This window comes from Panthera leo, chromosome C1, assembly GCF_018350215.1.
Source record: "Panthera leo isolate Ple1 chromosome C1, P.leo_Ple1_pat1.1, whole genome shotgun sequence".
NCBI classification, from domain to species: Eukaryota; Metazoa; Chordata; class Mammalia; order Carnivora; family Felidae; genus Panthera; species Panthera leo.
The window spans coordinates 192,162,692-192,190,296 of NC_056686.1; the positions used below are offsets into that span (position 1 = coordinate 192,162,692).

At 40.3% G+C, this 27,605-nt stretch overlaps 1 protein-coding gene and 1 long non-coding RNA gene across 16 annotated transcripts in view; one reads left to right on the forward strand and one right to left on the reverse strand.

Moving 5' to 3' along the window:
* PLEKHM3 (pleckstrin homology domain containing M3) overlaps positions 1 to 27,605 on the reverse strand; it is a 196,807-nt gene that overhangs the window by 8,428 nt on the left and 160,774 nt on the right. For 9 of the 15 annotated variants that reach the window (XM_042949931.1, XM_042949932.1, XM_042949939.1 and 6 more), the window contains one exon: positions 24,620 to 24,777. The exons of 1 other annotated variant lie outside the window; for it this stretch is intronic. In XM_042949931.1, coding sequence (XP_042805865.1) covers positions 24,620 to 24,777 — 158 coding nt within the window. Of the gene's footprint in view, positions 1 to 18,389; positions 19,111 to 22,535; positions 22,754 to 23,529; positions 24,778 to 27,605 lie in introns of those variants that run through there. 5 more of the 15 variants (XM_042949942.1, XM_042949943.1, XM_042949941.1 and 2 more) reach the window with 5 other exon arrangements.
* LOC122226560 lies at positions 17,558 to 26,094 on the forward strand. The gene is made up of 3 exons (XR_006205674.1): positions 17,558 to 17,939; positions 18,762 to 18,858; positions 25,017 to 26,094. It is a non-coding gene; the product is annotated as an uncharacterized LOC122226560 (long non-coding RNA).

Sequence of the window (27,605 nt, forward strand, 5' to 3'; positions counted from 1 at the left end):
AGAGAGAGACAGAGCATGAACGGGGGAGGGGCAGAGAGAGAGGGAGACACAGAATCGGAAACAGGCTCCAGGCTCCGAGCCATCAGCCCAGAGCCTGACGCGGGGCTCGAACTCACGGACTGCGAGATCGTGACCTGGCTGAAGTCGGACGCTTAACCGACTGCGCCACCCAGGCGCCCCGGTGACGTGAGGACATCTTGATCAACCCCCTCATGCCACAGATAAGAAAACCGAGATTCTAAGAGGGCTAGTGATTGTCTCATGAGGACACAGTGAGTTAAAGACGGAGTTGAGACTAGAATCCAGGACTCCTGACAGCCCAGCCACAGCTCATACCGAGGCCTCGTCATCTGAGTGGGGGGAATGTGCCATCCTAGAGGGAGATGCAAGGCTTCCAATCAGAAGACTTGTGCTCAAATCACAACCTTTTCTTTGAGCGATCTTGGGCAAGTCACTGCTCTGGTTTCCTCATTTTCCTTCCTACTCACAGAGTTCTGTGGAACAGAAATGGGTGAATGTATACGGAAGGATATTCCAATGGCAAGTGCTCTAAAGAGCAGGTGAGTGTGACACCACCTTTCGTGGTGACTCTAGGACCTGCTTTCTTGATGTTGGAGCCACACTGGTCAGGATGCTCGACCCGGTAGAATCATCTCTAGCATCTCCCTGCCCTTGGCTCCTCCCTGTTTCCAGTGGGATGAAGGTTGGACCCAGGTCTCCTAGTGCCTCTTGTCTGGGTCAGCTCTTCCCCAGTGGCAGTGTCTTTGTCCTCACTGGGTCACACCTCCATACCCTCCTATCACTGAAGTGACACTAATGGTAGCCTTATCAAATAAATTTCCTCCTTCCTGCCCCCTTTGCCCTGCTGAGTTAGTGATTTATACACCTAGGGATGTTGCCCTAGGGCAGTGATTGATAAGGGGAAAACCGCTGGGTTCCTTCAGTACCACCCCCTTATCTCTGCTGATACCGGCACCCCCACACCCCACTTAAGTGAAGAGGGGTGAGTCTTCTTGGGTATTTCCAGTGCAGCAGACACCCATGGGGTGATGGAGGGGCTGAGTACACCTGCTCTTTCCAGCCAAAGGTCAGTAACAGAAAAAAAGTCTGAGATAAAAATTAATGATTTCAGAATGTAACCAAGTCCTATTTTCTAACCATTTGTAACCCAGCAGTCATCTTTGGAACAGTATAATGGACAGACTGGTCAATGACCTTCCCAAATTCAGACAGCCTATTGTTAACTTTCCCCCTGATTTGCTTTTAAGTGAGAAGAATAAGGTCAGGAAAAGGAAGGAGGAAGAGAAACAGTTTCTTACGTAAAAGTTATGGAGCTCTATAAGAAAAATGTGCAGGAGAAATACTTACATTAAACAACGCAATATATAGGCTTGCTCTTCTTTGAGAATAGCACTTTATTTAAAAGGACCTTTCACTTTAAAAGAATTCACTGACTCCTTGGTGTTTCCTGAATTTCCCGACTGTATTTCAAATATGACTTAACAGACAACTTCTCAGGAACACATCTTGCACATAAGGTAAATCTATCATTGTAATCATCCGTGTGCAAAATTGCAGCAGATAATGAAAGAGACCCATCCTTCCGTGTCCCTGAGTGATAAACCAAATGAAAGCCGGCCAGTTTCATCGTCATTTCTGAGTTACCTGCTCCCAGCCATCAGCAGCTTCATGGCTTTCTGGTTGTTGCTGTACATCACGGAGAACAAAGACCTATGTCCTCCTTTCCAGCGTCACAGGGAATGCAACCCCAGGGAGACATAGCTGCTATTGACCAAAGCCATCCAGTGGGTTTTTCCTGAAAACGTCCACTGCTTCCCTGAATCCAGGGATCTCAACCTCGGCACTATTGATGTTTGGGGCCAGACAGCTGTTTGTTGTTGGAGGGGGCTGCCCAGTGCACCGCACGGTGCTCAACAGCATCCCTGGCCTCAACCCACTGGATGCTGGTAGCAATCCCTCTCCCCAAGTTGTGACAACTGACAGTGTCTCTAGATGCTGCCCGAAGTCCAAATGTCCCCTGGGAGGGGCAGGGAGCTCATCCCAGCTGCGAACCATTGACCTAATTCATCTGGAGAAGGCATCATAGAGGGAGTATCCAGGGGATGCTTAAACTGTACCCTCCCCATGCAAGTGCCAACTGCTGGCTTATACTCACACCAACCAGTAAGGTCCAGCATAGTGTTACTTATTCATTTCGTTTTCACAAATATATATTTTTAATACATCATTTGGTTAACAGAGCTGAAATTCACTAGCATTAACCATCCCATGGTTTTAAAAATTAATTCAGAACAGCATTTAAGAAGTTAATACCCATGACACAATTCTGTGTACTGCTTAGTAACCCTTAACTTTCTATCTACTCACTCTGATTTTTTTAGTCTTCCCCAAAAGCCACCTTGGTGGGTTGGCCCCCAGTCGTATTTATTTGCTCCGTGCCAAGAACATCTGGGCTGTTTCTCTGTGGTGTTCTCTGCTTCTTCATGCCCTATGTAGGCCATGTAGCAAATCTAAACTGAACACTTCTGCATTGGCCCCACAAAAGAAACTGCTTTTGTGTAACTGTGAAGCAGTTACGTTTCAGCAACTTCTACAATGAAAGAGAGACCAGAAAATATTAACGAGGCCACTTACTGAAGAGAGGAGGGCTCAGCTAGAATGAGGAGCCCGGACTTCCTGGCCCAGGTTGGCCCCATGGTCATTGTGATCTTGGGTAAGTTACTTCATCCCTGAACCTCTCGCTCTCCATGGAAGTTAAAGGGGAGGCTGGATTATCTAAGGTTCCTTCCAACTTGCAGATTTTGTGCAGGAGGGGTAAAGGCCTCTCTGGCTTTTATCTTTCTCTTTCCACACTTTCTTGACCCAAGGTCTGTGGATGGATGAGTGGGAACACAGCCTTGCTGGCCACTCCTTGGAAAATCTCAAACTGACAAGCTGGGACTGAATGAGAGGATCCTTAAAGTGAAGAGCATTCCGGGGCACCTGGGTGGCTCAGTCAGTTGGGAGTCTGACTTCCGCACAGGTCATGGTCTCACAGTTGGTGGGTTCGAGCCCCGTGTCGGGCTCTGTGCTGACAGCTCAGAGCCTGGAGTCTGCTTGGGATTCTGTGTCTCCTCCTCTGTCTGTCCCTCCCATGCTCATGCTCTGTCTCACTTTGTCTCTCAATAATAAAATAAACGTAAGAAAGTCTTTTTTTTTAATAAAAAAAGTGAGAGCATTACTTTAAATTTTATTTATTTGCATTGATAAATGAAACCATGAAATAGCTTATAGACGAGTACACATACAGCTCTGATTTTCAGGAGTTTGGCCAAAAGGAGCTGACTCTGCCTCTATCTCAGAACATTTCAATTAAACATTAAGGATTCCTTTCTAAGTACTTTCCCAACCGTCATCAACACCCTCTCTCCCAAAGAAAAAGCCAGAATGGTTCAGTGTGGTGGGGTTTTTATTTTGGGGGCGGTGTGGGGGCTGGCTAGAGGCGGCAGTCATTTCTCATCCGATGTGCAAGTATTTTTGCGTTTTGACCCCTGGGACAGCCACAGTGGAGTGAACTGTATGCATGTGAGTGAGCATTGGACATACCATATGATGTGGGATAAGGAGGAAGGAACTCTAGTTTGGCTTCTTTGGAAGCTCTCGGGGCAGTGCCATTAACTGTCCACGTGTGCCCTGGAAAACTGGTCCCCTTCCTAGGGCTGGAGGCAGGGGCATAGCTCCACCAGCAGATCTCATTCTATGTCTTAGTAAAGGCATCATCGAATGAGATGCTATACATTTTATGAATGGTCTTTGGCCTAAAAATTAGCTTATTGACCTAGGCAAGTGAGGGAGAGGTTCATACCCTGGAAATCTGATAGCCACAGACACAGTGTTCTCATTCGAGTATCAAAACCAAGAAAGCTAACCTGCTGCAAACTAACAGAATTAAATATGTGCAGGGGAAAAGGTTTGCTTCTCAAATATTATGGCAAAGAGGCAAGAATTCCTGGCTGTAGATAGTTTCCTGTTCTGGAATGCTGATGATGTGAGACCAATTAGAGACAGGCTCGACGGCTCTGTCTGTGTCTTCCAGATTCTAGCTGCATGCGGGCGGGCCACGGGAAGCTGCTAAAGGCCCCTGCCCCAAGTTGAGGTCACTGAAATGCTTCTGCTCTGTCCATGTCGGATTCTTCTCCTGCTGCATTTTTATTTTTGGCTCAGGCAATGACCTCAGATATTTCATTAGGATTGAAATCCAGGCTTGAGTTTGGCTGGATCTCTGACAAGTGAAAGGACAGGCCTGCAGAGCGGGGCAGCGCTCTGGCTGATTTCCACTCTGCCGAGCCCACAACGAACAGGGTGGGGTGCCGAAATAAGTGCACGTTATCAGGCATGCGAGTGCGGTTTGCTGTATGGCTACTATGTAAGGCGCCCCACAGAGCCACTAGTTATTATTGGTTTTTCCAAGAAACCGAGATGATTATTTAAATCTCTTAGCTAAGGGAGGTAGTTATTGGTGCCTGGTTATTTTAATGTTTGGGGTTGGTGTTTTCTTCTGTTCTCGTGTAAGTAAATGAATATAAGCCAATCATTTATAATTTGCTTAAGTGGAAAATCACATAAGGTGTATGTCTGCATATGTATACATATGTGCTAGGTTTGTACTCCCTGTATGTATATATGTATGTGTGCTGTTTAGAAGAATACACAGAACATGTTAGCAAACATTCTAAGGTAAAATGAGTTAAACAGGATTTAAACAATCTAACAGATTCTTTCTTTTGTGGGGTAATAGGAGGATTAAAATAAAGACACGTTACAGGCAATTTCAATAAGAAACAGGTTATGGTTAGTGCTGATGGCTGGGGGCAGTCCAAGTTTCACAGCCTCTGCCTGGAGCACCACTTCCAGTGAAGCATTGAGCCAGGATTACTAGAAATCCACACGCTTCAGATGCCTCTCTCCCCTACTCCAGGGGAAGCTGGTGGGATGGGGAGGAAGAGGGCAAAAGGTCTGGAAATGTTGGCTTACAGAACTGTTGTGGCTCCATGCAGAACTAGAAATGGACTACATCTGGGATTATTCAATGTGTGTGTGTGTGTGTGTGTGTGCGTGCGTGCGCGCGCATGTGTGTGTTGGTTAGGGGTAGGGAGATGGGGACAAAAAGGTATCCATATGGTTTGATTGGAATTGTATGAGACTGGAAAAGTTCTACCTCCTTTGGCCAGATGTCCGGCAGATTAGGTGTGTATGTGCTAGTTTGTAAAGCTATTCCAATAGCTCTGAATGGTAAATGCACATACAGCCAGATCAATATTGGACATTTAAATTAGGCAACATCTGTATGGCCTTTGCCCCTGTTTTTATAGAAATTATCCTTGTAATATGATTCTGAGCCAGGTACTATTTGTTTTCCCATTGGTAATAGGCCAGTCAGTCAGTAAATAGATAAAATGAAATGAGATAATAAAATAAAGTAGGTGGTGGCTTCTCTGGTCCCAGGTGGGTAAGTGTGTGATCAACTCTGGACTTGACGCCAGTCTTCTAACATGAACTCTGGCTCTCCTTCCCCTGCTATCAGCCACGTGTCCCTTTCAATTACTCAGCACACCCCCAAATACCTGCTAAGACTCAGATCATGGGAAGAACAATTGGTATGCCTGCAGAGATCTTTTTATTTACCTTTTAATCCCCAGAGTTAATTAAGGAAGAGTTTTTCCCTGATTGCAGACCACAAAGCATTTGGCTTTCACAAGTCTTGCACTTGGAGTTTGTAAACCAAGCTCAGTTAATACCTTTGACAAAAAGCTTTACTTAAAATCTTGGCTTTGAAATAGAATGTAAACAAGGGTTAATTAATTCATTTGTTAATTTTGCTATCCTATTGGGAACAGTAAATCACATTATCTTTAGTGCCAATGCTTAATAAATGCTTCTTGCTAATTTGTGGATGGTGACAGACCTCAGCCATACTCTGTGTACGTGTATGAAATCTTAATAGGTTTGACCTGAGTGAAATAGTTACTTGGGGATAGAGAAACACTAGTGTTTCTGACACTTCTCAGGGGTTTTTTTATTATTATTAATTTTTTTTAATGTTTTTAGTTATTTTTGAGATAGAGAGACACAGAGCGTGAGCAGGGGAGGAGCAGAGAGAGAGGGAGACACAGAATCCGATGCAGGCTCCAGGCTCTGAACTGTCAGCACAGAGCCCGACGTGGGGCTCGAACTCATGGACTGTGAGATCATGGCCTGAGCTGAAGTCGGATGCCCAACCGACTGAGCCACCCAGGCGCTCCTCAGGGTTTTTTTTAATGGTTCACCTGGCAGTCAATATAATTCTTAACAAACAAAGGTCCATCTCTTCTTGGGGTTACTTTAGGAGAATCTCATTTAATATTAGAGAAAGTAAAGAAACTGCAGGAAGATTTCAGAATTTTCTGATTTCCAGAAAAAGCTAGACTATATTATAATTGTAGCCATTAGAGAACCATAAAGAAGAGCAATGGCTTTCTATAAAAGTTGCTAAAGTAGTTCAACACACCTAAGAACCCAAGAAATGTTTAGAAATGTCTTGTTACATCTAAGACAAAGGCAGTGAATATAATAATATTTGGCTAATGTAGATTTAAGACAGAAAAACTTAGCTTACATATGGACTTCCATTGAGTCCCCAGTCTACCTCTTTAATGTAAAAGTGTAAAATTTAACTGTCAAGGTTTTGAAGTAAGCCTCTTTAAAAGAAATAATAATTTATAAGGATAATATGTATCTAAGACTCTGAACGGGATTTATGTCTATTTATTTCTATTTCTATTTCATATTACATTTCAGTTCCTCAAAGTACTAAGATTCCTAAGGGGGCCAAAATAAAAGACATTTTTAAGGAGGGATATAGTAGAAAAATGCAAAAAAGTTTAGAAGGTAAACCATATCTAGATTTGTGAAGATGACTGCTTGCTTGGGAATAGGTTAGTGATATAAACTTAGAAGGAGAAAGACATTCAGGTGAAAGACCCAGTGTTACGTCATTACTTTAGACTTCCCCTAATTTGCCTCCTCTTACCAGTACAATTCTCTTAACAAGATGATATCACATAATTTTCTAATACTCGATGTGTTCGTTCTAGGCCAGTGGTTTTCAAAGTGTGGTCCCTGGACCAGCCAAACCAGCATCACCAGATAATTTGTTAGAAATGCAAATTATTGGGTGCCACTCCAGAGTTACTGAATCATAAATTCTAGGGTGGGACCTGGCAATCTGTGTTTTAACAAGCCCTCCAGAGTATTCTGATGAATATAAAAGTTTGAGAACTGCCGCTTTAGGCCAACTGTTTCCAAAGGCAGCAGGGCTGTCTAATATGTTAGACAGGACTGTTGTAAATATTTAGAACAAAAATACGGACTTTGCAAAATGAAAATAAAAAGTGGTATTAATTAATGTTTTTATATTGGGCCTTACATTTCATATCTATTAATACTTTCTCATAGCTGATAGGTAAGAACCTCATTTTACTTTCTTTAATTGGAAGTGACACTAAGCTGTTCAGATATTGGCCATTTGCATATTTTTTCAGTAAATTAGTTCCTGTCCTTTGCCCATTGTCTAATGACTTTTACTTACTGCGTTTTAAAGATTTTTTATATTCAGGAAATTAATGAACACTTTGTTAAATGTGTTGAAAATATTTCTCCCGGTTTCCTGTTTACATTTGTCTTTAGAGAACCTTAAGCATTTAACTTTTAAAAAATATACTTATTTATTTTTTTAAAGTTTATTTATAATTTATTTTTGAGAGAGAGCACGAGCAAGGGAGGGGCAGAGAGAGGGGGAGAATCTGACAGCGCAGAGCCTGATGCAGGGCTGGAACTCACAAAACCAAGATCATGACCTGAGCCAAAATCGCGTGTCAGATGCCTAACCAATTGAGCCACCCAGGGGTCCTAACTTTTTAAAAATATATTTAAAAGCATATTGCTTCCAGGGCTTCTGGGTTTGTGTCAAGCTTAGAAAGACCTTCCACACTTAAGATTACAAAAATATTCACCTATATTTTCTTCTAGTACTTTATGGGTTTTATTTTTACATTAAAATGTTTGATCCATCTGGAATTTATCTTGATGTAAAGAGTATGATCAAATCCAGCATTCCTTTTCTTTCTCCAAATGGCTGTCTAGTTCCCAGTTTCTTTTATGGAAATTTCCATCTTTTGTTTTGCTAATTTGCTGTGCATCTTTATCATGTACTAAATTCCCATATTACTTGGGTCTATTTGCATACGTTCTGAAATCATGTTCCATTGATCTGTCTGTTCCTATGCCAGCACTGTACTGTATATTTTATAATACATTTTTATATCTAGCGAAAACAGTCTCCCTTCATGTAAACAACTTTAGAGGTCAAATTCTATACTGAATATATTAGGAAAGTTTACAGCTGCTTATCTTAATGTTAAATAAAAAAAATTTTTGAAATGTATACAATCAACTAATTTACAAATTTATAGTATAATTTATGAGGTTTATCTAAAATGAAATGCACCTGTGTAAACATCTTAGGTGGTCAAGGACTAATCCTGGCTTTAGATATTTGACTTTTTGAATATCTCGGATTTTTTTTCATCTTTATATAGTAGTAAAAGTATTATGTAAATTTGATAAGTTAAACTAATAGACTTATTGTTTACATGTTTATAAAATCAGGAAACAATACAACTGTTTAGTAATGTGTACACTTTTAGTAATTAAAATTATCCTACTTTAAAAAATTTTTTTTAATTTTTATATTTGAGAGAGAGACAGAGCACGAGTGGGGGCGGGGCAGAGAGAGAGGGGACGCAGAATCCGAAGCAGGCTCCAGGCTCTGAGCTGTCAGCACAGAGACCAATGTGGGGCTCAGACCCATGAACCATGAGATCCTGAACTGAACTGAAGTCAGAGGCTTTACCGACCGAGCTACTCAGGCGCCCCAAAGTATCCTACTTTGCATGAACAGAGGATGTATTATCTTGGAAAAATATTGCAAAAATGCTTAAAACATGGTATACATTATCATTGAACACAGGCAGGTGTGAATAAGAACGCATGTTTTAGCAGTCTCTTTCATCCAGTGAGAACGTTATTCAGAACTTTTGTTTTTACTCTGCATATTAGTAAAGGCTGAATAGAACTGATAATCACACTAATAGAAGTAGTTATGCTAAGTATGCAAGCAATAGACATGTAAGACACCTCGAAGTCATTGAAAATTTTGTCCTTCAACATGTATATTTGTAAGACAGGAATAGGGTAGAGAAGGCTACAGTCTAGTGTATAATACAGTCACTGGGGGAAGCCAATGGGAGCCTTTAGCTTAGGTCTGGTTAGTAAAGTGCTGTGCTAACTAATAAGCCTTTTCTCTTTTGGTTTTCTGAGTGGTGGCCTGGGCAAGCTCTCTAGACCCCTCAGGGAGAACAATGGAAGTATGAAAATTTTGGGTGTGTTTAGGTGTGGAGAAGGGTTAAGTACAGCTTGCTTTTAGGTACTTTCTAAATATTAAGGTTCCCCTGATTAGGTCTCTCTCTTTTAAATTTTTTTTTTTTTTTTTTAACGTTTATTTATTTTTGAGACAGAGAGAGACAGAGCATGAACGGGGGAGGGTCAGAGAGAGGGAGACACAGAATCTGAAACAAGCTCCAGGCTCCGAGCTGTCAGCACAGAGCCCGACGCGGGGCTCGAACTCACGGACCGCGAGATCATGACCTGAGCCGAAGTCGGCCGCTTAACCGACTGAGCCACCCAGGCGCCCCGGTCTCTCTCTTTTAAACAGTGTACCTTAACTACATTCTCAGGGAAGCTGGAGGAAGGGAAAAGTCATCTTGCTTGCTGCTTTGACATTCATGTGATTGCTGTCCCCAAGTCCCTTGGCTGGTGCCTCTTTGAAGCACTGTATGAAAACCATGTTCCCCCTGATGTTCCTTCAGGCCTCACTAGCGCCTATTCCACCCTACCTGGCCATCCTGCCCCCACGGAAAATTTGCTTATCTCTTTTCATTCTCAATTCTGACATTTTTCTTTCAAATCGTTGATGGAACCTGCTTTCCAGCTAAGTCTTTTAATTTAAATTGCCTTTCTCTCCACCATCAAGGATTCTTTCTAGAAAAAAAGTGTTAACTCTTCTCTCAGAGAACAGCTTTAACATGCTTCAGCTTCCCACCTCTCAAGGCCAAACTAGATCTTTCAGTTGAAGTCCAGTCAGCTCCAGTGAGTGGCTTCCAATGTTTCCAATGCAGTTTTTGAATCAGCCACTCGCTCAGGGCTTGAAATTAGTCTGTTATGTTACCAGTTCTATAAAAGGAAATTCCCACATTTCTGTTTTTCACATGAATTACTACTTTTTTAACGTGATCTTCTTTCCTCATCAAAAATTTATAAGATCCTTCCCATTATACTTTTGTTGAGAACCTCTCCCCGGCCACCCTACACCAACTATCACCAGAAGTGAGACTAGTTAAGGGTAGGTGATATAATCTTTTGCCCTCCTCTGGACAGCTTGTGCATTCCCTCAGATTTCAGGCTGGTGCTGTGACAAGGAGAGGCAAAAAGGGGACTATACTGGAATTCAATCGCCTGCATCTCCTACTAGCTGTGGGTGTGGTGCTGGGCGGGGATGCCATCCTCCCTGGGGAAGGTGGGGTAGGAAAGGTGCGTGTATCAGGGGGCGGGAGTGACGGGCAGATAACTGCTAAGCTCCTCTGACTCTATACCAAGTCCTATGCTTTATAGATCTAATTCAGTCCAAGCGGCGACCTCTGTAGAGAATGAACATCTATCTATAGACTGTCTTTCTCTCTACTCTAAGTGTTCTGGAAGCATTAGGAACTGAACAGATGATTATTAATGATAGCTACAGACAGCAAATGAGGATGTTTCCTGATGCACCACTGAGTGGTTTAATATTCAGAATACTGAAGGGGTTTATAACGAAGGTGATAGTATACGTTAGATGCTGAAATAAAAACAAAAAAGGATTTTTAAAAGATAGCGTTTATAACATCTTGCTATCTGTGTTCCCATAATTAGTGAGGCAAGAAAAGTCTCAAAATATCAAAAACATATGCTGATGAAATCAAGTTACTATTGTACCTTTTTGTAATTCTAAAGCATAAGACAGTTCATTTCAGAACATACTGCTCAGGCTGAAGAATCAACATTTTTTGTATGGAAAGGTAAACACTCCTCTCTTTCCTATTGTGTATTCAGGTTACTTATTTACAGTCCCATTGGGAAGGAAAAAACACACTGAAACATGACTGAAAACATGTTTTGAAAATTAAACTGAGTAGTTGAGCAAAACTCAAGTTTTTGACACGAAAGTTTTCATTGGGCCAGAAAACTATATCTATTCCTAACATATGAGAGAATGCTAGCTATCACTCAATAAAGTCATATATCTTGGCAATGTCTACATGTAAGTAGACAATTTCCTTGAAATTAGTTTAAAGGTTATTTAAAATAAAAGAAAGTATGTGAAAAAGCACAGATTTGAAAAACTAAAAGCAAACTCTTTATTCGTGGATTATTCATTGAGCATTTACTATGTGCTGTTCTAGATGCAGAAAACTGAGCAGTGAGCAAAATAGGAAAGTCCATTTCCTCATGGAGCTGACATTATTTCAAAATGGTGGACTGAATCACAATTTGAATTTATATCTTAATCCCTTTGGGTAAATTGTATCAAAAATAGTCAACTTCACTGAAAACATTGTGACAAACTATTAAACAGACTACTGCAAATGCTAAGCAAAGGAGCAGAATGAAATAAAGTTCTAACTTCTTTGTCAATACGGGGTTAAAACAATGCCATATACCTCGTAGGTAAATCTGGAGGTGGGAGGTGGCTTGTCAAAGGTCACACAGCAAATTAGTGGCCAAGTTAGGGATGACATCTAGACTTCTGTATTCGTACTGCAGAGATTTTTCTGTGGATTAGTCTGCCTCTACTTTTTAAATGGATCTTAATGATTTTAGAACCAATTATTTTTTTTTTTTCCTGTTAAAGTAGCCATCAATAAAAGTTTATAGATAAACTATTTTCTTGGTTCTGATATAATGTGATAAAAAGCTGGGTATAAAACCATATATTCTAAGGGTGCCTGGGTAGTTCAGTCGGTTATGCCTCTGACTCTGGCTCAGGTAATGATCTTGCGTTTCACGAGTTCGAGCCCTGTGTCAGGCTCTGTGCTGACAGCTCAGAGTGTGGAGCCTGCTTTGGATTCTGTGTCTCCCTCTCTCTGGCCCTCCCCCATTTGCTATCTGTCTCTCTCTCTCAAAAATAAACTTAAAAGAATTAAAAAGTAAAATAATAAAACCATATATCTACATATTTTATTAAAAAGTAAACATACAGGGGCGCCTGGGTGGCACAGTCGGTTAAGCGTCCGACTTCAGCCAGGTCACGATCTCGCGGTCCGTGAGTTCGAGCCCCGCGTCAGGCTCTGGGCTGATGGCTCGGAGCCTGGAGCCTGTTTCCGATTCTGTGTCTCCCTCTCTCTCTGCCCCTCCCCCGTTCATGCTCTGTCTCTCTCTGTCCCAAAAATAAATAAAAAACGTTGAAAAAAAAAAAAAAAAAAAGTAAACATACAGACATATGTATGGAGAATTTTCCTCTTTATACTTTTGTGTACTTTTCAAATGTTTTGTAATGCGTATCAGTTTTATAGTCAGAAAGTTACAACATGAATTAAACAATGCTGAACTTTACTCCCTCCAATCAACAAAAAATTGAGTTGTCTGAAATGCTTAGAGATAAGATGACGACACAGTATTAACCAGACACCTAACGAGAAGCTTGGTAAGAAATGCGTCGAGTTAGAGATGACAGCCATCTATTCAAGGGACCAAATGGTTTCAAAATACAATGGCAGCCGCACCAGCGAGGGCTGTGTTTATAAGTGCACTGTATTTATAAAGTGGCTTAATGGCATACAGGGTCAGGTCAGCCCTGAGCGTTTCACAAAAGTCTCGTCTGTGTTAGCAGACATTCTGAAACATTTTGACATGTGAATATAGGAGCCACCAGGCCAAGGTGAGATGTTATTTGCCAAGTTACTCTTTGACCGAAGTTTAAAAGCCAAAAAAAACTAGCATTGCGTTCAAGTTTTTTTAATTTATTTTTTTGTTTTGTTTTTGTTTTGTTTTTTTAATCAAGGAAAACCTTCATTGATACAATAAAGGCATTTAAGAGCTGGCAGTCATGTAGCCGCAGAGCAGAATTCCATCTTGGTAAGTTGCTCCTCGGCTTCTGCCCCTCATAAAACCTGCGAGCTCCCTGGGCTTCAGATTTTCTACCCCTAAAATATCCAGATGTTCTCCACAGTCCTTTCCATCTCTGTTCATTTATGATTCTAGAACACAGGCAGGGATCTTGACCTCTCTCGTCAGTGTTAGAGGACGTGGAGAAAGTTCCTCACTGCGCTCCTCTCCAGTACCAGAGAGAAGAACAATAAGCAGATGGAAACTAATGGCTCCTAAGCAAAGGTGCCTACGAAGAGGAGTCCAAACTTCCTGTAGCTGTTGCAAGAATCCCACACCTCATCACAGTACTCACCAAGTGGCTGCTTCCCAAGAAAAGCCACAGAAAGGAAATATCATTAAAAAAGTGTATATGCGTTGGGGGGAGCGGTTCCCTCCCTGTAAGCCCGACCTCGCCAGGGCTGTTGTTCTCTATTGTTGAACAGGATGTAACAGGACTGTGAGCACAGCCCGCAAACCTGCTAATTAGGTACACTGACAGTGTTTGTTTTGGAACCATTTACCAACAAAGGAATGTGTCAGGCTGATTAGTGAGAAAGGGTATGTAATGTATGAGTATTTGAGTCCAGATGAGGGAATAATCCAGGTATTCAGTCTGTTTGTGCAAGGACTGACAAAAACGAAGGCTGAACAAATAGGACGCCACAAGGAAAGACCGGCTTCTGGGCGGCCCTTCCCTCTCCTTCTACCCTGGAGTGTGTTCTAGTCCCCAACCCCCACCAAAAAATTCCTGCCTAAACATGAACCTCTCTTTCAGAAAATGACAAACTAGAACTGGCTCCCAGAAAAATGTAAGAGCCTTTGTAAGGCTGCTGGCGAATCTGGGGTTTGGTGATTTTCTAGGCACCGAAGTAAGCGACAACTTTCAGGAAAGCCGTCTCCACGTTTATCCTCCAGGGACAAATCAAAGGGAACCCGGGCACAGAAAACACAGCCCCTGATGGACTGCTCAAGCTGTGCTGAGGAAAACCGCACATCTCAGCATCTTCTATGGAAGACGTAATTCTATCCTTTATAATACAGCAGTTGCTTTCTCTCTTTTAAACAAACCTTTATGAGGTTTGACTACAATTAGCTATTGGAAACTTAGTGTGTTCATGAAGCTTCAGGAAGGGCAGAAAAGTGCCACGGCAAAGACCAAAGTCCACTCCCCAACAAGTTGAGGTCCTCAGGGGCAGGGTGGTGTGGATTGCCATGCAATGTAAGATGACAAAGACCAATTCACAAGGTCAAGAGTGTTGGGAGGAGTCTACATGTTCTTCAGTACAAGCTGGACCTTTCTGAAATTTGGCCAGATGGATGAGAGCAATGGGGCTTGGACTGAGTTCTTTGGGAGGCTGCCTTTTTCTTTTTCTTTGTTTAAAGCTTATTTATTTTGAGAGAGAGAGAGAGAGAGAGAGAGCATGAACACACACACAAGTGGGGGAGGGGCAGAGAAAGAGGGAGAGAGAGAGAATCCCAAGCAGGCTCTGCGCTATCAGTGAGTAGCCCATCCTGGGGCTCGAACTCACAAACCAAGAGATCATGACCTGAGCTGAAACCAAGAGTTGGATGCTTAACCAACCGAGCCACCCCGGTGCCCAGGCCTTCTTTTTCTATAAGTTAACCTAAAGAAATAAATTTTTAAAATGAAAAAGAGGAGAGGCCATGTTAGAAACTCACTTGCTATGGACTCTTCTATGAGGCTAGTGTTCATTCTCAATAGACAGATGTAGGAAACGTTCCTGAAATGTGTGCAAATTGAACATGGTGTCAAAATATGTTGACTTAACCGGTAAGAGTTTGGTGTTGATTAAGTTCAAGGTCCTCAGTGCAATCGTCATTCTTGGAGGAGAGGAGGGAGTGATCAGCTGAAGAAAAGCTGGCAAGTTATGCTCAATCTGCTTCTCCAAACCACAGTGCTTCAAAAAACATGGACTGCTTTTAGAAGAGTCACCACTGAGCCACTGGAGCCCCCCAGCCCCCTCCAGGAAGAACACCTCGAATGCCTTCCTTGGAGAAATGAATGTTGGGCAGGCCGATGCTCACACCACAGGAATACCTCAAATAGTAGGTCGGTTGCTTCAACCTTACAGACAAAGCTTACGTAAAAGTAGTGTTATTCAGACTTTTACTATGCTCCTCTATCTATCCAAGTATTCCATCACCCCCAGTTTTATTGAGACATAACTGACATATAACATTGTATTAGTTTCAGGCGTACAACATGATGATTTGATATGTATATAGGTTGTGAAATGATTACCACAATGTTTAGTTAACATCCATCAACTGGTATAGGTACAAAATTTTTTTCTTGTGATGAGAACTTTTAGGATCTATTCCTCTCTTGGTAACTTTCAAATATATGATATGGTATTGTTATCTTTAGTCCCCATGTGGTATATTACATCCCCAGAACTTATTAATCTTATAACTGGAAATTTTTACCTTTTGACCACCTTCACCCCTGCCTCTGGCAACCACCACTCTGTTCTCTGTAAGTTTGTTTTTTTCAGGTTTAACATGTAAGTGAGATCATAAAGAATCTATTCTCTATTTCACATAGAGCAAATATTTTAAACTTTCTTAATCAGTTTACTTAAAAAGCTTTGTCAGTGTTCTTAATGAGTGCACACGATATGTTGGGGAGAGCTGAACCAAACAATAAGTATTTATGGAATGCCTACTATATGGAATACACCAAATTCAGTGTTAAGTAGAATCTTCTGATAGTATACCCACATCTAGATACAGCCCCAAATGGTATAGGGGTCATAAAGTCTAGAAGTGCAATGTTTTCCATATTGGGAAACTTGTGGGGATGATTTGTATGTCACATGAAAAAATTAACAAAGGCAAATGGATCAGACAGAAAGGATGGAACTGATTTATGATAGCTGGTGTATCTTGTAAGTCCCATGTTAAAATGCATGCTGAGTGTTCTTAAGATGAAGTATTTATGTACTTGTGATCTGGAAGCATTTCAAGATTCAGGAATGGCATCTTCACACACAAATGTGTGAGGCAGGATGGTCTCTTTAGCAGCATTATGTCTTTAATAACAAGCGAAGATTAGTGGTATGTAGAGATGTCAGAAAGAAAGCGGCATAGGAGGCAATTTGAGGATTGTTTTTTTCTTTTAAAAAATCTAAGTCCAGGGTCATTTTGTGGATATATGCAACTTCTTTGCTTTCATAGTCACTGTTTTCCCTTCAAGTCTTAGAGAGGTATCAGTCTAACCTTCTGATTTGTAATTCTGAAGTTAGAGTTTTATTTCTTATTCTCGATCAAGGAGGGTACGTTTTTTGTCATTTCTCTGTCTTTAGGATGTGGAATTTTATTGCTGTTTTAACAGAATGTTTCTCTCTTCTAAAGCTGTGCTTTCCGTTTAGTCCTCTAGGAGGGTAAATACTGGATTAAGCTTAAGTTCTGTGATTCTGGATCTCACTATTGTATTTAAAATCTTGCAGTTTGGGTCTGAGTGTTTTCCTATTTAAACTAGAGAGAGGTATGTATTTAATTTGTGTTGGAGAAGAAAGACTACCTCAATGTGAAACTGTCCGCATTATCGGCTGAACGGAGTGGAAGTGGGGAGGACAGTGCAGCAAGCGGGGGTCTGCCCCCTCAGCTTGAGTCAGGCAGATCTCCAGCTCCCGCAGGCGCCCCTGGGCCTCCCGACCTGCCGAGTGCTGTGCACGGGGCAGAAGGAAGCTCTTTCCCCACACCCCCTCACCACAGCCCCCCACCATTTTGCAAAAGAAAGTCGTGTCTTTCCCCCGCCCTAATCTAGCTGGCTCACTGCTCCAAGTGTAAAAACTTTCAGGGTGGCAAATATGGGGAGAATTCAGAATAACCGTCTGGGGGGACACTTCTTTAATGACAGAGGGACGTCATTTCTTCACATTTCTGTTTGAGGGTACGCTGCAAAAATGGTTTGAAGACGACAGGTACAGAAGAAACAGTGATGTATAATGAAAAAAGCATGGATTTGAGAGATATATTTGGGTTCAAGTTTTGGCCTTATCTCTTGGGCCAAGTTAATTGGCTCCTCTGAACCTAGGTTTCCTCATTATTAAAATGGAGGTAACAAGATTCCCTCAGAGGACTGGCATAAGAATTAAATGACGAGATATGTAAATTGCTGGCACCAGCACTAGTAAATATTAGTGCAATTTCCTACAACCCCAGCACATTGTCTATGTCTGTCAGAGACGGCGTTCTAAACATTAATGCTAGGGCTATATTTTTAAATTACATATTCATGAAGTCTTCTCCTGCATAACAATTAATTTAATAAGGAAAAGAAACTATGAAGAGTTGACCCATGTTTGACATATGGTCGTAATCAAATAAGCATGTTAAAACCAAGTATGTTCTAATACGGACGTGAATAAATCAGTGCTTCAGATAAAGTTCAACACAGAGCTAACATTTTTAGAAATTGTGGAACTGCTTTTTCACCTACCATGTATATGACCGCTTTGGACGATGTCCCTTCTTGGAGCTCTAGGTCCACCCCCTAGACCAGGGCTCCGTCAACCCAACTGCCTGATGGCTCAGTGTCTCTTGCCAGGGACTGTGGACCATTTGTGAGCAAGGAACATGCCATGTTCACCGTGTGGCCCCGGAGCCTAGCCCAATGCACGAACACAGTATGCTCAGTAAGTCATTTATTGAAAAAATGAATAGTTGTAATGCTTGTAGAATGTTTTTTACTGAGTTGTAATTATGCTGTTCAGATGATATTTGGATCTGAAGGGATATTAAGCATATTTCTGAGGTCACAGAGGTGTTGACTTTAGCAAGATGGTCAAGGCTATGTGGTGACAAATTCACTAAATACTTCATTTCTAAGATTTTTACTTATAGATTTTACTTTTTATTTTAGAGAGAGAGAGTAGGGGAGAGGAGCAGAGGGAGAGAGAGGGAGAGAGAGAGAGAGGGAGAGGGAGAGAGGGAGAGGGAGAGAGGAAGAGAGGGAGAGAGGGAGAGAGGGAGAGAGGGAGAGAGGGAGAGAGAGAGAATCATAAGCAGGCTCCGTGCTAAGCATGGGGTCATGACCTGAGCTGAACTCAAGAGTCGGATGCACAACCGACTGAGCCCCCAGGCCCCCTTACTTACAGATTTTTAAAAACGTTTTATTGTGGAAAATTTCAAACATATTCAGAAGTACACAGAACAGTGTAATAAACCCCTGTGTACCTATCATCTAGTTTTAAAAATTATCAATTTCTTTCATTTATATCTATTCCCTCTCTCCCACCATCAGATTATTTTGAAGCAAATCCCAGATATCACAGAACTTTATCCATGAAGATTTCAGTGAAATTTTAAAATCTACCCCCCTATTCAAATTTATTTTTATTTATCACATTTATTCAGCACATTTTTATGGACAGGTTTTAAATCTGCAACTCAATTTCTGATTAAAGTTTTCCTTTAATAAATATTTCATTGGTGTTTATTTTTGTCTTTTACCCCAGACTTGCATGAACCATTCCCAGCGTTTCACTGGAAACTGGACACCACTAGAGAGAGCTCAGCAGGGTCCTGGGAAGTATTATCAACCTGAAATCCCAGGTAGGCTGGTAAGGGCTCCTTTGCTCTCAGACATTTGTGCAGCTTACAGAATTGCATCTGACCAAGAGAGAAACGGAAGATTCTAAACAGCTACATATTCCTTCCTGCTTGGTGAAGGGCCCTCTGAGTCCACAGTCGTGTTAATGTGGTCATTCGGACTGTTAAGAATCTGGCACGTCTGACTATGGCCACAGCCATCTTAGAGGAGTGATTCTTTCTTCTGGCTGCCATGCAGAATCACACGGGGAGACTCTGAAGATAAAGATGCTCAGAGTTAAAACAACCCAACAAGTCTCACAGGAAATTCTGACGTGTAGTCAGAGGGAAGCATCTCTCTTCTCATCCCTCCTCAAGGGATGAGTCCTGGGACCGAGGGCTTTAAAAGTGGGTGTGCAATCTAAGTGCCCTCATGTTGGTTTCTAATATTTTCCAATAAAAGGAACCCGGGCTCCTTGGAGAAATGGCTACTTGTAGGATTAGGGCAAGAAATATACATGATGAGTCTGGAATGTCTGGTAGCACCAGAAAGTACAGAAATGCTCGGAAACAAACACCCACAATGGTAGGAGGGTGTCAAGGTGATGCAGGCACCAGCTGAAAGAGCCGATGGCCAAAGTTGGAACAGTCTGGGCAACAAAGTAAAGTAATCCTGGGTTGTAACCAAAAATATAAAATAAATATGCACATGCCCACACTGACATGAATAGATAATTTAAAAAAATAAATGGGAAGAAGAGACAAATCACTCATGCAGGATTCCAAGTGATTTTGTATAGACTCCACTCCCAAGGGAAGTGGAGCATAATCTTCACTCCTTAACTGTAGGCTGCACATAGTGACTTCCTTTATTTATTTATGTTTTAAAGCCTTGTTTATTTTTGAGAGAGAGAGCGTGAGCAGGGGGAGGGAGCTGGGGGGGCGGGACAGAGGATCCGAGGTGGGTTCCGTGCTGACAGCCGGGAGCCCTAGAGCCCGACGCAGGGCTCGAACTCACAAACCATATCATGACCTGATCTGAAGTCGGATGCTCCACTGACTGAGCCACCCAGGTGCCCCCATAGTGACTTCCTTTAAAAGAGGGTAACAATGGAGAAGGGTCAGAGGAGAAGAGTATCAACAGTGGAGAAACCTGACACAAACATTGCAGTGATAAGTCATGTTGATAGCATGTCCCTGTGATATGATATGATGGAAACAGCACTTTATCTCTGCACTCCTCCTCCCCAAACCCATAAAACCCAGTCTAATCATAAGAAAAATATCAGGTCTATACCCACAGAGGGATTCTACAAAATACTAGTACTTCTCAAAACTGTCAATGTCCTAAAAACAGTCTGAGAAGTTGTCACAGCCAAGAGGAGCTTAGGGAGATGTTCTGAAACAGAAATAATAATGGGGTAAAAACTAAGGAAATCTTGGGGGACCTGGGTGGCTGAGTCAGTTAAATGTCCTACTGTTGATTTTGGCTCAGGTCATGGTTTCACAGTTCGTGCGTTCGAGCCCTGTGTTGATCTCTGTGCTGACAGAATGGAGCCTGCTTGGGATTCTCCCTCTCTTCTCTCTCTGCCCTGCCCCTGCTTGCATGCACACACTCTCTCTCAAAATAAATAAATAAACATTGAAAAAGTTTAAGGAAATCTGAAAAAGCTGTGGACTTCAGCTAATAATAATGTATCCGTATTGGTTCATTAATAGTAACAAATATATCATATTAATGTAAGATGTTAATAAGAGAAAAACTGGGTGTGGGGTCTATGGTAATTCTCTGTACTATCTTTGTGATTTTTCTGTAAGTCTAAAATCGTTCTAATAAAGTTTATTCACACTGATCAGCTTTGGTATTTGAGTCAACTGTTCAGCTGGATGAATTGTCTTTTTTAAAAATAGACTTTATTTTTTAGGACAGTTTTTTTTCCACTTTTATTTATTTATTTGTTTATTTTTTTAACTTTTATTTTTTTAAGTAATCTCTACCCCCAATGTGGGGCTTGAACCCACAACCCTGAGATCCAGAGTCACTTGCTCTACCAACTAAGCCAGCAGGCACCCCTAGAACAGTTCAGATTGACAGAAAAATTGAGCTGATAATACAGTTTCCATAATACTACCTTAACCCCCAGTTTTCTCTATTAATCTCTTACATTAGTGTGGCACACTGGTTACAGTGAATGTACCAATATTCACACATTATTATCAACTAAAGTCCACAATCTAAATTAAGGCTCACTCTGTGTTCTACGGTTCTATGGGTTTTGACAAATGTAAAACGTCATGTGTGTACCATTACAGAACCGTACCGCATAATTTTACTGCCCTAAAAAACCTGTGCTTCACCTATTCATCTCGTCTTATGCATTCCCAAGCTCCTGGTAATCACTGATTTGATTTGATTTGATTTTGTACTGTCTCTACAGTTTTGCCTCTTCCAGAATGTCATGCAGTTGGAATCATCCAGTATACAGCCTTTTCAGACTGGCTTCTTTCACCTAGTAATATGCATTTAAGGTTCCTCCATGTCCTTTTGTGTCTAGATACCTCATTTCTTTTATTACTGGAGAATACTCCATCGCATGGGTATACCACAGTTTATTTAACCATCCACATACTGAAGGATATCCTGGTTGTTCTCAGGTTTTGGCGATTACAAGTAGACCTGCTATAAACATCCCTGTTTTGTGTGGACATCAATGATCAACTCGTGTTATTTAGAAACATATTGTTTAATCTCCAAATATGTTGGCATTTTACAGGTACCGTAACAGTAACATTGTTACTGATTCCTAGTTTAATTTCATTATGGTCTGGGAGCGTACTTCGCATGATTTCTATTCTTGTAAATTTTTTCAGATGTGTTTTGTGGCCCAGACTGTGGTCTCTCTTGTTAAATGTTCCATGTAAGCTTCAGAAGAATGCATATTCTGTTGTTGTTGGATGAACAACATGAATTGGCAGAGATGTCAGTTAGATCCAGTTGACTGATAGTGCTTTTCAGTTTAACGATATGCTTAAACTGATTTTCTGCCTGCTGGATCTGTTACTGACAGAGGGGTGTTGAAGTCTCTAAGTATAATAGTGGATATATAATTGTGGGTTTGTCTGTTTCTCCTTGTAGTTCTATTAGGGGTTTTTTGCTGCATGTCTTTTGACTCTCTTCATACACATTAAGGAGTGTTGTGTCTTCTTGGAAGACTGATCCCTTTATCATTATGTAATGCCCCTCTTTATCCCTGTGTGAAGGACTGGTATTATTTTTTAAAATATTCAACAAAATTCATCATGAAGGCATCTGGCTTCTTTATGAGCAGATTTAAAAACTACTAATTCAGTTTCTTTACTTGTTATAGGGCTATTCATATTTCTACTTCTTCTTGAGTCTATTTTGGTAATTTGTCTTTCTAGAAATTTGTCCATTTCATCTAAGTTGTCTAACTTGTTGGAATAAAGTCACTTGTGGTATCTCTTTATAGTTCTTTTAACTGCCTTTTCCTTTTTCACTCCTAATTTTGAGTATTTGTTTCTTTTCTCTTAATTTCTTGGTCAGTCTTGCTAAAGGATTGTCAATTTTGTTGATTCTTTCAAAAAACCAACTTTTGATTTCATTAATGAATTTTTTTCTATCTTCCATTTCATTGATGTCTGCTCTAATCTTTACTCTTTCCTTCCTCTGCTTGCTTTCGATTTAGTTTGCTCTGTTATCTAGTGTCTTAAGGTGGAATTTTAGGTAATGGATTTGAGACCTTTCCTTTTTTTCTGACATGTTTTCCATGATATATTTATAGCCAAAGGTTTCACCCTAAGTACTATGTTAGCTGCATTCCATACATTTTGACATTTTATATTTCATGTTCATTCATTAGATAGATAGATAGATAGATAGATAAATACAGCTTCACACCTAGCATGGAGTCCAATGTGGGGCTTGAACTCACTACCCTGAGATCAAGATCTGAGCTGAGATCAAGAGTCGGATGCTTAACTGACTGGGCCACCCAGGAGCCCCTTTTCCAAAATATTTTAAAATTTCTCTTGTGATTTATTTCTTCTTTGACCCATAAGTTTTTAGTGTGTACTGTTTTTTATCCAAATATTTGAGGTTTCTCATATTTTTTTGCTACTGGGGATCTTAATTCAATGTGTCAGAAAACATACTTGGTATGGTTTCAGTTTTTAAAAATTTATTAAAACTTGTTTTGTGACCCAGCATATGGTTTATAGAGTTGGAAGCATTTTTTAATTTGTTTTATTTTCTATTAAATACTTTTGATTGTGATCTAATTCACATACCATAAAATTCATTCTTTTAAAGTATACAATTCACTGATTTTTAATGTATTCACAAGACCACGTTACTGTCACCACAATCTAATTCCAGAACATTTTTATCATCCCTAAAAGAAATCTGCACCCATTAGGAGTTACTCTCTTCCTTTTCCCCCATGCCCCAGGCAACAACTAATGTACTTTCTGTTTCTCTGGATTGGCCTATTTGGGACATTTCATATACACAGAACATAAAATATACAGCTTTTTGTATCTGGCATCTTTCACTTGGCATAATGTTTTTAAGGTTCAGCCACACTACAGCATGTTAGTACTTCATTCCTTTTTATGCTGAATAATATTCCATCGTATGGATATACCACATTTTGTTTATCCATTCATCAGCTGGACATTTATGTTGTTTCCACTTTCTGGCTATTATGAATACTACTACGAATGTTTGTGTACAAGTTTTTGTGTGGTGTACATTTTTAAGAAGTATATAATCTCTAGGCCATGAGCTAAGTACCTGTACTCAGGAAACGAGGCTGGAACATGTATATATGTGCGTATGTGTTTATCTTTCTGTGTGTGGGGCCAACTCAAGTTCCTGTATATTTACAAAGAGTCTTTGGGTTTAAGAAGAGGCCAGAAGGGCTGAGTCAACTCTTAATATCTTAGCTCTAGCCTACATGCTTCAACTCCCCCTGGCTACAATGCCTCCCTTCTGTTCAGAACCACAGTGTAAGTGAGCCCTGCTGGGTGGGAAATGAGGCATGATTTCATGGCCAAAGAAGCCAGTGCACAGATACAGAAACAGTATATATTTCTATGATGCTTTTGGGATGAAAGGAAAAGTGATATGTATCGTTTTGTGATTCAAGAAAAGCAATAGTAAAAACCCTGGTCTCAAGTTAGTGGGGGGAAAAAATCATCCATCAACCAATGAATGTGATGATGCCCAAATATTACTTTGGTTAGAAAAATAATCCCACATAAACTCCCACTTTTCCCTCCTTTGGATCCTAAAACTTTCATCGCCACACTGCAGCGCATCTGTGGAGAAAAGCATGTGGCGAGCCAGACAGCTGTTCCCCAGTGTCTTGTAGTTTTATTCCTGGCAGTTGGGCCGGTTTTGGCCTTGCTCTGAGACTGCAATTTCCCATTGCCTATCACTTGGCCCTGAAATGTTGTGAGGATTCATCCTCCCTAATCTTCATTCTAAAAATGAATCTGAACCCTCTTTGTTACCTAAGAAGGGAGAAATAGGTGATGTTTCTTTGCAACTCTGTTATCTCATTCTGGATAAAGACAGTGAAGTGAGTTGGGAATAAATATAGGAAACCAAAAGGTCAAAAAATATTCTCCAAGAATAAGAGGAATCTGATACAAGGTAAGAGACAGATATACGGTACTTGACTAAAAGTCGGCCTGATCAGGCCAAACAGAACGACATGTGACATATTCAGGTATACTTTTGTTAAGACAAGAGATTCTGTACCTGCTTGTTGAAATATCCTCAAAAGGGTAGAGGATCTCTCCATTGTTACAGATTTCACAGATGAACCCCTTCTGGCTACAAAGACTGCAGCTGTACACGTGTGAGGTGGCAAATTTAATGACCTTGCCCAAGAATGGAGCCAGCTTCCCCTCTATCACCTGCAGAAAGAGAAATGGGACAGGGAAGCAAATTCATTGAGAACAGAAGTCTTGCAGACGCAGGAGGACTGGAATTCCTTTCCTTTACACAACAGGAAAACCTCTAATTATAATTTCTCAGCAACGCTGAGAAAGAAAAGACGTAGTATTTTCACTCCAAAAGAGCTCTCTGGTTTAAACCACTGGAGGTTGGAAAATGAAGATGTTGAAACTTCTTTTGTATTCCTCTTTCTTTGTAGTGTGATACAGGGAGTTGAGGACCAACAAATGGGGAACTCTACTTTCGTAGACCAGCATACCGTTATGGTGTGGCCTAAGTATGGTGTGTTTCCCAAAATAGGACACATACAAGGTGAATATTAATGTCGAATGTTGTGCTGTAAATTCAGTAATCCCTTTCCTCTGATGAGTTAATAGGATAGCTTTTTCACCGTCTCCCCAACAACATGTAACAAATGTGGAAAAATAGGTTTCTTTTGCTGCTGATAAGTATGTTAATATAAAGAGGTTGCAACTTGACCGTCTGAGGGCCACATTCAGCCTGAGGATTTTTTTTTTTTTAATCTCTCAGTGTTTTAAAAAGTGAGCCAATTTAATAATTGGGATATTTCACATAAATACCCATATTTTTGGCTTCTTTTGAAAAATCATTAGATACAGCAAAACTAGGCCTGAATTCCAACATGATGATAATTCTGGCTGTGAGTAGGGGCCATCTGCTCCTACTGAGGCACGTGCTCTGCAGCGGACAGTTGTCCCCGCCAGGCCCTACTGTCTTGTATCTGCCTACCTCCCACTGTTACCTCACCGGTTAGCCTGCAAACATCCATGGGTCTGGAACCAATGTTAGTCAGCTCTCGTTGAACTAATACTGCATGAGCTTCAAAGACTTCAGCAGGTCAATACTAACAAGAAAAACATCTGCCTTTACTTCTCTCTCATTAATGCACCTACATATACATGCTGATTTTGATATAAGAAAAGAATGAACATTAAAGTTAGTTTGGAAGTAGCTGGAAATAACTGGTAGTAGCTGGATCCTTTCAAATAAATACAGAGTTAAAATGACAATTTTACATAAAAATAACATCTGAGGGAAATGTAGTAAGTCATACCTAAAGAGAAATTACAATGTCAAGGTGAATAAATAGCAGTAACTGATAAAAATAAAAGACTGCAAGGAATCTAATAATGCATTTTGCAAAAAATGAAGCTCTATCTAATACTGGAGATAAAAAACTCAAAGTGGTTTTTAAACATCATGGAATAATCTCATGTTTTAAAAATGAATATAACAGTAGTTAACTCTAAGGAAGGGAACAAGTTGGAAAAGCAAGTCTTTCATTTTGTATATATGTAGTTCTTTTTATAAGAAACAATGTATACTATTTTTGTATTATGCTGCAGAAAGTGAACAGAAAAATAAAGTTCACTGCTTTATAAGAGTGGATTTTTTTCTTAATAAAGGGGGTAGAAATTATGCTGGCTGTTTTTTGAGTTAAGCAGGTACATTTCCATCATTCTTTAACTTACTCTCCTCTCCATTTCCTTTAGAAGCCATAGATAGACCTCCTTTTATTTATGTTTTCTCAAGGACCATTAACTTCGATAAACCCCAGTAACAGGTACTCCTAATACCAACACACGATACATACTTTCTAAGAAACAACAACTACCAAATCTTATATCAAACACTTTCCAATGTGTCACAGGGTTAGCTCTAAATTGTGGTAACAATAGTGCAGCTGAGTTTGGTTTTACTTATGTTACTCTTTCCTAAACAAATTAAGGTTAGTGACACATTCAGAGAGATGTTCTAACAAGATATAGTCCATTTAGGGGGGAAATAGCAGTATATAGAAGAGCCTGGAAACCAGGTGAGTAAAGGTTGTTTGAAGGGACAGACGGTGAGAGGGGAAGATATGGAGCAAGACATGAAAGGAGGATCTAAAGGAGAAGACTGGGCATCTCGTGCATAAAGCTTTTTTTTTTTTTTTTTTTTTTCTTTTAGAAAACTTCCTTGAGACAAAGGGTATGAACATTTTGCATTTTGAAGGCTTCTGAAATACTTCAACAAACTTATACTGTCAGAAACGTATATTTATTCCTACATGTGGACTTTAATAAACTTTAAAAATTAATTTGAGGATCGGTATCTTTATAATATTTATTCTCCCTATCAAAGAACCTTGTCTATATCTCTATTTTATTAAATCTTCATTTGTTATTGCCTAATAAAATTTTCTGGGTTTTTTCCCCCCAGTTTAAGCTACTCACACTACTATTTAGATTATCTCAAGGTTAAACTTTTGTATAATATGCTTTCTTATTAGCTACTGCTTATATATTAGAATATACTGACATTGGGATATCTTACATATAACTATATTACTGAATTTTCATGAATGCAAATCTTTTTTAGGTAATTTCTTGGGGTTTTCTGAAAGTGATAACTTGGTCCCTTCCTTTCTAATATTGTACCTCTTATGTTTCATGCCTTACTTTATCATTCAGTGATCCTAATTTTAAGTAATAATGGTGTTAGTGGATATTCTTGGTATTTCGATGAGAATCTCTCTGGAAATTATAGAATCTATAGTGAGTGGCTCATTTTCTCCATCAAACACATATATTGTCATTCACCATATTTATTCACTCCCTCTTTTTTTAAATAACAGCTTTATTGAGATGTAATTCACACGCCATGTAATTCACCTATTTAAAGTCTACAATTAAGTGTTTTTTAGTATAGTTACAGATGTGCACCATCATCACAGTCAATTTTAGAACATTTCATCAAGTCTTCCAAAAAAACCTGTACCCGTTAG